The sequence below is a fragment of the Rhinoraja longicauda genome, chromosome 17 (genome assembly GCF_053455715.1).
Source record: "Rhinoraja longicauda isolate Sanriku21f chromosome 17, sRhiLon1.1, whole genome shotgun sequence".
In the NCBI taxonomy this organism is placed as follows: Eukaryota; Metazoa; Chordata; class Chondrichthyes; order Rajiformes; family Arhynchobatidae; genus Rhinoraja; species Rhinoraja longicauda.
The window spans coordinates 2,817,400-2,829,407 of record NC_135969.1 but is presented as its reverse complement, the minus strand read 5'-3'; the positions used below and the strand labels follow the sequence as shown (position 1 = coordinate 2,829,407).

Genomic DNA, 12,008 nt, shown 5'->3' with positions numbered 1-12,008 from the left:
ATTGACCTCCATGACAACCTTGAAATCGGAGATGGACACAAATGCTGGAGTAACTCAGCGGGACAGATAGCATCTCTGGAGAGAAGGAATGGGTGACGCGTTTTGGGCCGAGACCCTTCTTCAGACTCATTCCTGGCACATTAAAATGTTACCCAATGAACTGAAACACCACAAAGGCAAATGTTTGCTTTAATTATGTAATTAGGATAAAATTACTTTTGATTGCAAATTGTTTTCTCAGCAATTATTTTTGATATAAACAATGATTATGCAAAGATCTGGCAGTGTGATGGTAAACAGTTTAGCCCGAGAGAAATACGAATCATAGATCAAATGTTTGAGGCTTAGAGTTTCGGCTTTGGCTGAAATAGTTGCTCCTGGTGTTAATTATTCTGCTTTTTCATGGTGTGCAATGAAATTTATTTGCACATCATCAAACGTAAGATGGGATATGGAGCACATTACGCAGAGTTTTGAACACAGTTTTAAAATAAATCTTTCAACAATTCCTTTTATATTTTAGAATGTTTAATGGTGGTATTTGGCAGTTAAATATGGGGATTGGAAAATTGTGGAAAACACAAAGTTATAAAATGTCCTAGCACTTGAAACAAACTTTTATTTTAATAGTCGGTGGAGTTGGCAGAGACATAGCTGATTAATTCTGTTTGGGGCTTGACCAGTTTTCAGGTGCAGAGCAAGAATGATACTTTGAATTCAGTGCAAAAAAATTGCACTAGATACAATTTTCATTTGAAATTCATTAAAATGTTGTCCCACTTTAATTGTTTTAGTTTCATGTGCATTGCAGTGCAGCCAAGTAGAAATCCTATACCAGTATCTTTGCAAGTTTTTTTTTCTCTTGATTATTAGACAGTTTTGTTGTGCTGGAAAGGTTCTCTTAAAACATCTCGAGATGCTGATTTAAATTTATCATTTAGTTTGAGTACAGGCTTGCTTATTGTGTGTGTGTGTGGGGAGGGGGAGGGGGGGGGGGTGGAGTGGAGGTGGAGGGCATGACAATGATTAACATAAATTAGTGTGGAAGCATTCAGCAACTTGTGATACATGGAGTTACAGAGTCTCAGAGTGATACAATGGGGAAACAGGCCCTTCGGCCCAACTCGCCCACACCGGCCAACAATGTCCCAGCTGCACTAGTCCCACTTGCCTGCGCTTGGACCATATCCCTCCAAACCTGTCCTATCCATGTATCTGTCTAACTGTTTCTTAAACAATGGGATAGTCCCAGCCTCAACTACCTCCTCTGGCAGCTTGTTCCATACAGAAAGGATATCTCATTTAAAGCGCATCTCTAATCTGTGCACGACAAATCCTTTCAGTGGAGCTGGGATGTCTGCTACAATTTCATCCCTGGACTAGTTTTAAATAACAGAGCACTCATCAGAATGCATTTGGCAGAAAATGTATACAAAATAAAATGTTGTTTCCATACGTCAGGGGTTTTCCATGTCAGGGGTTGTGGGGAGAAAGCAGGGGCTATTATTGTCTTTTTGTGTGTGTGTGTGTAGATATATATATATATATATATATATATATATATTGTGATGTCTTGAGAGGTCGGGAGCTTTTCTCTTGAAGGTTGGGATGTGTGGGTGCCGGAAATGAAGACAGAAAAGTTCTTGTTTTCAAACTTAAATTCCATATATTTAGTCTTTTCCAAAAACAGGTAAACTTAATTGTTTGCAGACAGGTACACAAAACCAAAACAGGTAGTTAAATCAAAACTGTAGCTTGCTGCCTTCTTACAAAATATAACTCAAACACTGCTTCTCTCCCTGTCTGCTCCAGTCGTTGTCTCTCTTTTTAAATATACTGCTTCCCTTCCCTTTTAGCTCTCTCACTGAGGCAATCAGCTCATCTGGTTCAGCTGGGCAGCAATCAGTGTCAGCAGCAATCAGTGTCAGCAGGGCAGGCAGCCCTGCCGACTATGGGTTTTGTAGTCTTTTGCTGGCAGCCATGATGGTTTGTAGTCCTTGTTGCATCCACCGGGAGGAAATGTATCTCCCCTCTATGACTCTACTTCTCATGATATCACAATATATATAGTGTGTATGTGTATATATATACACACACTGAACTTTAAAAAAAAAATATTGTTTACAGTGTACTATGTTTACATATTCTGTTGTGCTGCAGCAAGTAAGAATTTCATTGTTCTATCTGGGACATATGACAATAAAACGCTCTTGAGTCTTGAGAATGGGAGGGAGAGATAGGTTAGCCAAGATTGAATTGTGGAGTAGACATGGAGGGCCAAACGGCCTAATTCTACTCCTATAATTTTGAACATATTTTAGCAAATAAACCTTTCCTAGCCGCAGTGAAACATAAATAAGGTACAAGATGGAATGCCTTTTTTTTGAAGAACAAGCTGTCATTTTTTGAGCTTTGAGATCACAGAAACATGCTGATCATTTGAGATTAACTTTCAGTAAATACCAATTCTTGTATCTCCAACATTTCAAACAGTGATGGCAGTTCCCTTCTATTAGTAAGCATGGATTTTTGCTTTGGCTACGGAAGACTGATTGAGAATGATCAGCCATAATCACATTGAATGGCGGTGCTGGCTCGAAGGGCCGAATGGCCTACTCCTGCACCTATTGTCTGTTGTCTTTGACTCTTTTTGTAAAGTGCTTTGTATTAGTGGATATATTGTAGTTATATTGTTTTCTGTAACTTTAAAGTTGTATTTTAATAACATCCAATGTAAATAATTATGATGGGGGATAACATGGCATATTCGGTATTATGTATTCTTATTAACAAATGCTTCCAAAGCCATTTCATTCTGAATTTGTGGTGTTGAATGCTGTTTATGGAAGTACAGTGCCCTCCATAATGTTTGGGACAAAGACCCATCATTTATTTATTTGCCTCTGTACTCCACAATTTGAAATTTGTAATAGAAAAAATCACATGTGGTTAAAGTGCACATTGTCAGATTTTATTAAAGGGTATTTTTATACATTTTGGTTTCACCGTGTAGAAATTACAGCAGTATTTATATATAGTCCCCCCATTTCAGGGCACCATAATGTTTGGGACACAAGGCTTCACAGGTGTGTGTAATTGCTCAGGTGTATTTAATTGCCTCCTTCATGCAGGTATAAGAGAGCTCTCAGCACCTCGTCTTTCCTCCAGTCTTTCCATTGCTTTGGAAACTTTTACTGCTGTTTATCAACATGAGGACCAAAGTTGTGCCAATGAAAGTGAAAGAAGCCATTATGAGACTGAGCAACACGAATAAAACTGTTTGAGACATCAGCCAAACCTTAGGCTTACCAAAATCAACTGTTTGGAACATCATTAAGAAGAAAGAGAGCACTGGTGAGCTCATTAATCGCAAAGGGACTGGCAGGCCAAGGAAGACCTCCACAACTGATGACAGAAGAATTCTCTCAGTAATAAAGAAAAATCCCTAAACACCTGTCTGACAGATCAGAAACACTCTTCAGGAGTCAGGAGTGGGTTTGTCTGCAGAAGACTTCATGAACAGAAATACAGAGGCTGTGCTGCAAGATGCAAACCACTGATTAGCTGCAAAAATAGGATGGCCAGGTTACAGTTTGCCAAGAAGTACTTAAAAGAGCAACCACAGTTCTGGAAAAAGGTCTTGTGGACAGATGAGACCAAGATGAACATCAGAGTGATGGCAAGAGCAAAGTATGGAGGAGAGAAGGAACTGCCCAAGATCCAAAGCATACCACCTCATCTGTGAAACACGGTGGTGCGTGTGTTATGGCCTGGGCATGTATGGCTGCTGAAGGTACTGGCTCACTTATCTTCATTGATGATACAACAGCTAATAGTAGTAGCATAATGAATTCTGCAGTGTATAGACACATCCTATCTGCTCAAGTTCAAACGAATTCCTCAAAACTCATTGGCTGGCGGTTCATTCCACAGCAAGCCAATGATCCCAAACATACTGCTAAAGCAACAAAGGAGTTTTTCAAAGCTAAAAATTGGTCAATTCTTGAGTGGCCAAGTCAATCACCTGATCTGAACCCAATTGAGCATGCCTTTTATGTGCTGAAGAGAGAACTGAAGGGGACTAGCCCCCAAAACAAGCATAAGCTAAAGATGGCTACAATACAGGCCTGGCAGAGCATCACCTGAGAAGACACCCAGCAACTGGTGATGTCCATGAATCATAGACTTCAAGCAGTCATTGCATGCAAAGGATATGCAACAAAATACTAAACATGGCTACTTTCATTTACATGACATTGCTGTGTCCCAAACATTATGGTGCCCTGAAATGGGGGGAACTATGTTATAAACACAACTGTAATTTCTACATGGTGAAACCAAAATGTATAAAAATGAACTTTATTAAAATCTGACAATGTGCACTTTTACCACATGTGATTTGTTCTATTGCAAATCTCAAATTGTGGAGTACAGAGGCAAATAAATAAATGATGGGTCTTTGTCCCAAACATTATGGAGGGCACTGTACATATATAGTATAACACTCATTTGTATGTTGAATCATTTGGTGCTATCTTTGCTACCTTTGCATGCTGGACATATTTTTCAACATGATGTTTTGTTTTATTAAATCTACTGGACCAAGTGGACCTGTTGGGCCCCAATCCTCTCCTGCATTGGTACAGCATTCTCCTCCCCTCCCCTTACCCTCCTCCCTCGCCCCCCCTCCTGTTCCCCCCCTCCTCACCCCCCCTTCCTCCCTACTCCATCCCCCTCAACCCCCATTATCCTCCCTCCTCCCCCCCCCCCTACCACCCCCTCCCTCTCCCCCTAGGAGATAGATTTAAACTTTAAAATGTGAATAACTTTAAAAATATAACACCGATTTCAATGAAACTTCCATTAGCACCAAAGGGACGACGGTGAGTAAGACGGGCCTAAAATTGTTGCGCTATCGTGTACCGTTTTGGCTGTAGTCAAGGAACAAACAAACAAACAAACAAATGAGAGTTTTAGATTATAGATTGTCCTGGAACATTAAATGGATTTGTCCACTGTTACGTCAGTTTAAATTCTGTGAATATATTTTCTTTTCTTGCTGCACACAGAACCATTTCTTGGAAGGCTTACAAGAGGTATCCCAGTCAATCTTGTGCTTCTGTTGCTTCCATGCTTGTGAAAGTGAATCAAACTTAAAAGCTGGTCCAAGATTGTGATCTTGTGCTTAACATTTCTTTTGCCCGCGGTGATTAGTAGTGATTAAGATTAAACTTTTTTTGCATTAGCATTTTTCGTGGTTCAAAATTAAAGAGAGATGCAAACCTTAATAAGGACGAAGTTCACTGGTTTGTTGCGTAGAATGGGCCCAGTTCTCTACCCTTGCACAAGAAGTACACAATTGGCGTTTCACCTTCATTAGGTACCTGTGATTGATCCAAATGTCTGAGTTTCCTGATCAAATTCAAACCGTACGTACCCAAGTGCATCTTAAATGGACATTTGGAAACTCTGTAGAAAGGAATGAATCATTGTTGAAGTGCAATTATTTTGGATTTTATCAGCATGTAAAAGTAAACATTGCAGGCTGTTCAGTGATTTTTTTTGTCCCAATGGTCATAGTAAATGCATGACTATTTTGCATTTTTTTTAGATTAATTTAGGCACATGGGAAAAGCAGACCCTTTGCAATGGGTGCGAGAGTTTATTTCCTAATTTTTAAAAGAAAATGTATAATAACAGCAACAACCACATTGCCAGTTGTTGTGCAATTGCAATGTGCATAGTTTTTCTTTCTAAAGAAATCGTATCCACTTGTGTAGGGGCAGGGAAATTTGGCCCTCTATGTTGTATTCCAAAGTGTTTTTTTTTTGTTTTTTTGGCATGCTGTCTGTGCTTACAGAATGCTCACTGCTTTATATGTTTTATGTTCGTAAACATTAAAGGCAGAATTTTCATCTGTATATGAACAGGAAAATAATAACGTTCCACAGTTTAAATCTCGTATAATATGAAAATATTCAGTGGCTTTGCAGATATTCTGATTGATAATTTATGCTGGATTCATTGCCGAAGGGTATAATATCCACAGAATAAGAAAAACATATGGACCTTAAAGTGGAAAGGGAAACTTGTTCTTGACATCATTTTTGAATGATATAATTTAACAAAATCATCCATTCCATTGCTATTAAAAGAAAATATATCCGCTGTTGGTAGGTTTTCTTTCCCCTCTTACATTTAAAACAAAGATCTATCTATCTATCCTGAAGATAGATGCAAATGTTGGAGTAACTCGGCGGATCAGGCAGCATCTCTGGAGAAAAGGAATAGGTGACGTTTCGGGTCGAGACCTTTCTCCAGCCGATCTATCTACCCTGTTATCCAATAACTTGTACCTCAGTTTAATGGAGATGTTGGCCAGTGATGAAAACAGTATTTTAGTTTGGGTTCAAATACATTCCAGAGATTGAAAATTGTGTACATGTAAATATTGGACTGGAACCTTCCAGCCCGACATATTTTGGAAGTAAATAGGTTAGTCTGGTGTGCAACCTTCTTTCTTTAGTTGTTTTATGCAAAGACGTTGGCAATCATGTTCTTGAAGCAGTACAGCCAATGCAATGCAAATATCTTCATTGTAATTTTAGGGCGGCACGGTGGCGCGGGGGTAGAGTTACTGCCTTACAGCACCAGAGACCCGGGTTCGATCCCGACTACGGCCGCTTGTCTGTATGGAGTTTGTACGTTCTCCCCTTGACCTGCGTGGGTTTTTACACCGAGATGTTCTGTTTCCTCCCACATTCCAAAGGCATACTGGTTTGTCAGTTAATTGGCTTGGTATAAATGTAAAATTGTCCCTCGTGTGTGTGGGATAGTGTTAATGCGCAGGGATCGCTGGTCAGTACGGACTCGGTGGGCCACAGGGCCTGTTCCACACTATCTATAAACTAAACCAAACTAAAAAGCTATCAATCTCCAGTTAGGATATGCTCCACTTAGGATATGTTGATATGCTAAATGATTCATCTGGGTGTTCAGCCAAAATGAATTGGTACAGCATAAGAGATTTTAAAAGTGCTGGATTAACTGCCAGAAGGTCATCTGAAAGACATCTTTTTAGAAATCTATTGCAAAGTCATTTTGAATCTTCTGATTTCTGCGAGAAATTGGTAGGTGCTAAAAGTACCAGTGTTACTAGACATTTGAAAAAGCTTTAGTTGGACCAGTACCTTAATTGGCAGTGTGTTTGCCCTGCCCTGCCTTTTGCACATGCGATTTCATTGTTTTGTATTATACATGAATGTTGATTAATTAATTAACCACTTAACAAGTAAGTGTCCTTTACGACTTGTTGAAGTTCTCATTCATTTTCTAACTTCTCTTCGGTATAACTAATACTGCAGTCAGCTCACCAACACCGTTCTTACACAGTCCAAATGGCAGAGGTGGACACCGATAAAGATTTCTAACAGGAACGTAGGGGCATTGGTGTTTAGCTTCAGAGAGGACTACTGTAGGGCATCACAGTGAGTCCTAGAAAAACCTTGTGGTGCAAATGCCAGCTTGTTGCCCACACCACTATTTCCTAATCTACACCGATCATCCAAAACATTATGACCCGATGAGCCAAAACATTATGACCACCTGCCTAATATGCTGTTGGTCCTCCGTGTGCAGCCCCATACGCAGCAGGGTGCGATGCACTGTGTATTGTGACACATTCCTCCCGTGACCACCATTAATATTTTCTGTGACTTGTGCCACAGTCGACCTTCTGTCGGTTCAGACCAGACGGGATAGCCTTCGTTGCACTCGCGCATCGATGAGCCTTGGGCGCCCAACACCCTGTTTGTGGTTTGTCCCTCCTCGGACCACTGTCGGTAGGTACTCGCCCCTGCTGACCGGGAGCACCCCACAAGCCTTGCCGTTTCAGAGATGCTCTGACCCAGTCGTCTGGCCATAACAATTTGGCCCTTGTCAAAGTCGCTCAGGTCTTTACTCCTGCCCATTTCTCCTGCATCCAACACATCAACTTCAAGAACTGACTGTTCACTTGCTGCCTCATATATCCCACCCCTGGACAGGTGCCATTATAACAAGATAATCAATGTTATTCACTTCGCCTGTCAGTGGTCATAATGTATTGGCTGATCGGTGTATTTTGGCTGACCAATGGGGGCGACCGTGAAACTACAGTAATAATGGTGCAAGTTTGCCTGCTTTATTCAAAGGTTTGCTGTGTTAGGTCATGGTGATGTGATAGTATTAACTACAAACTATGAATCAAGTGAGATTTAAAGTCGCCAATGTAGGTGGATAAATAAACTTGTTTATTTATTATGTAAAAGAGAAACTAATTTTGCCTCCTGGAAGTTAAGGCAACAAAAAATAGGTATTTTTCTGCAGCAGAATCTAATGGTGGTGAGAACATGCCATCATGGCGTTAGTCGAATGTTAAAGTTACGATTGCAAAGTACTGGAAAAATGACCTCAGCTTTATGCTTAATTTCGTTTCTTTAAATTGTACTGATGTGTGGAATAGTAGAAAGTACAGTGGCTTTAATAAGTAAAAACGTGATACAAATCTAGATACATTTAATGAGGTATCTTGAGATAAGTGTGCATTTTATGTAAATGGAAACTCAAACTTGTTTTTATTCGCTAGTATTAACTATTCATTTTAGTTGTGAAAATGCTTCGCTATGCTGTCATTGAAACATAATCTGTGTACCAATTGTGTATTATTAAACAAATGGAATTTAAAAATAGCAATAAAACAGATTTCTGGCAGTGATTCTAAAAACATTAGAATACCTTTTCACCCATTTTGACTTTGGACCCAATATTCCTTTTTCATGATCCAATATTTACCTGATTATAATAACAGCACCTGATATTCCATATGTCCTTTTTTTTCTGCAGTGGTCATTCATAGTTGCCACTATTACTGAGATCCTGCCTGTGGCTTTCCTGCCTAATTTTATCATCCAACGAAAAGTACTAAAACCATTCAGGACACAGACGGGCGGAACAATAATGGTAAGAAAATGACTTGACTTGAGGGCAGAGTTTTGCTACTGGCTTGTGCATGTTTGTAAACTTGCTTGTGAACTTTTATCATTCTCCACCAAAACTTGGTGCTGTGCTAAATTCCCATGGTGCGAGGGGAAACAAGTTTATTTTCGCCTTCCCTTTTCCAACATTGATGGCACATCCATTACAATGCAAATGACTGATCTTAACTCTCACCCTTGAAAAAGAGAAACGTCAAAATAACAAAGGCCTGTCCATGGAAATTCATTTGTACATGTCTCCACCCAAACACCCAAATTGCACCAAATTGCATATTGCAAGTTGGAAAGTGAATGTTACTCATCAGAAGTAATCGCGTGACCAGCAGAAAACCGGTACTCTTTGCATCATCACAACAGAATTTCATAGAATGAGAACAAAATGCCTCAATCCTGATACTCAAATTTTCCCGACACCAGTATATGATGCCAACATTGACTTCTCCAACTTTAGATAGTTCCTCTGTCCCTCTCTTCCCCCCCTCTTCCCAGATCTCCCTCTATCTTCCTGTCTCCACCTATATCCTTCCTTTGTCCCGCCCCCCTGACATCAGTCTGAAGAAGGGTCTCAACCCGAAACGTCACCCATTCCTTCTCTCCCGAGATGCTGCCTGACCTGCTGAGTTACTCCAGCATTTTGTGAATGATGCCAAGAGAGTTCAGTTTTTAAGCGAGAATTCTATGTGCAATAGCAAAATCATGTTGTGCATAAATATTTTTACAATGGCACCAAGTGGCACAAATAAGGTATAGAAATGTGAAAACGCATACCTCCAGATTCAGGAACAGTTTTTTCCCAGCTATTATTAGGCAACTGAACCATCCTACCACAACCAGAGAGCAGTGCTGAACTACTATCTACCTCTGACTATCTCTGATCGGACTTTACTGGCATTATCTTGCACTAAATTTGCATATTTCCTTTATCATGTATCTATGATGTATCTGTGAATGGCTCGCTTGTAATCGTGCATTGTCTTGCCGATGACTGGTTAGCACGCAGCAAAGATTTTTCACCGAACCTCGGTACACGGGACAATAAACGAAACTAACTAATTAAATTGTAAATAATTGTCTTTTACATGGCTGTTCACCTTTATTATTTAGTTCTAACTGCTTATACAAATGACACTGCAGAAATCTTGATATTAATATGTTGCTGTCAATTTGAATTTGGCGCATAATTTGGGATTAATCAACAGAACTGTAACACTAAAATAAAATCTAGATGGAAACTGAGAAACTGTCGGCTTGCAGTTCTGATAAACATTTGCTTGTGATAAGTTGCAGTGGTTTCATTTAATTAAGTCTACTGGGAGTAGCGTTAGGATGGTCACAATATGGAGGCAGATGCTGCATAATTTGGCAGCTCAGTTTGACAAATCTCATGTCACAGGCAAAGGAGGATCGAACACTTGACTTCCTGATCAGCTCTAAATGGACAAAGGGACTGGAAGTCCGACAGATTATGAAGTTTAGCACTTAGCAAATTTGGAGAATTGCTTGATATGAAGCGTGGTCACCAATAACATATTGTGCTTGGCTGTTTCCTGTGAATATAAGATGCTTTTCATAGCATATTCTTATCCACTATGCATATTTTTGTTGATGTATGTTTTTTAATGTAGCACGTCGGTTTGCAATTTGTGCCAGTCTGAAAAGCACAAGTACCCATGAGGGGATGTGTGTGTTTGCACTGTACGAAACTCATTGAATTAACTCCCGTTGCATGCCATTGTGTTAACCAGATATTGAACATTTGATGGGAAGTCTTGATTAGTAACAAGAAGAGCTCGTGATGACTGTGCATTCAGCCATTCATCTATTCTCCTCATGAGATCTTCCCCTATATAAGTTCACCCCTCAGCCTTATGGAATAAAGTTCCAGCCTGCCCAACTCCTCCCATAATCTCAAGCCCTCAAGTCCTGGTAACTTTCTTGTAAATCATCTCTACACCCTCTCCAGTTTAATGGGATTTTTCCTTTGCTAGGGTATCCAGTAATTCACACAATAGTCCGTGCAGTCATACCAATGACTTGTGTTATTGTATCTAAATGTCCAATATCTGAAACCAGTTTTGCTGGGAAATTATCTCCCAACCTTGGCATCATTTCAATGGGAATTAGAAGCCTACATATCATATCATATCATATATATACAGCCGGAAACAGGCCTTTTCGGCCCACCAAGTCCGTGCCGCCCAGCGATCCCCGCACATTAACACTATCCTACACCCACTAGGGACAATTTTTACATTTACCCAGCCAATTAACCTACATACCTGTAAGTCTTTGGAGTGTGGGAGGAAACCGAAGATCTCGGAGAAAACCCGCGCAGGTCACGGGGAGAACGTACAAACTCCTTACAGTGCAGCACCCGTAGTCAGGATCGAACCTGAGTCTCCGGCGCTGCATTCGCTGTAAAGCAGCAACTCTACCGCTGCGCCACCGTGCCGCCCATATTAGGAGGAAAACTTGGACACCATTTACTCCCAGCCCAGTTGACTTTGCAAAGTCCTCCTAACAAACGTGGGGGCTGGTATAAAACAATCACAATCACAATAATACTTTATTCAGTACCAAGTATGTTTTGCAACAAACGAGGAATTACATTTGCCATACAGTCATCATAACAATAAAAAGCACCAGAACACACAGAATACATTTTAACATGAACATCCACCACAGTGACTCCTCTGCATTCCTCACTGTGATGGAAGGCGAAAAGAAGTTCAATCTCTTCCCTTCTTTGTCCGCCAGCGGTCAGGGGCTTCTAACCTTCCGTTGTCGGGACGATCTTGACTCTTGAAATAGAACTATTCCACGGACTACTTGCCCAGCAACAACCCGATATGGTCAAAACGAAAGATCACAGCCTAGAGACAATGCTTCATGTACCATCACAATCCTTGAACAATTCTAAAACAAAAACGGAACATTCTGGAAATAACTCAGCAGGACCAGTTGTAACTGTGG

At 40.3% G+C, this 12,008-nt stretch overlaps 1 protein-coding gene across 5 annotated transcripts in view; it reads left to right on the top strand.

Moving 5' to 3' along the window:
* Positions 1-12,008, top strand: part of hdac11 (histone deacetylase 11) — a 140,811-nt gene that overhangs the window by 27,428 nt on the left and 101,375 nt on the right. For 4 of the 5 annotated variants that reach the window (XM_078413949.1, XM_078413950.1, XM_078413947.1 and 1 more), the window contains exons 5-6: positions 5,070-5,096; positions 8,884-9,000. In XM_078413949.1, coding sequence (XP_078270075.1) covers positions 5,070-5,096; positions 8,884-9,000 — 144 coding nt within the window. The remainder of the gene's footprint in view (positions 1-5,069; positions 5,097-8,883; positions 9,001-12,008) is intronic. The other variant, XM_078413952.1, reaches the window with a different exon arrangement.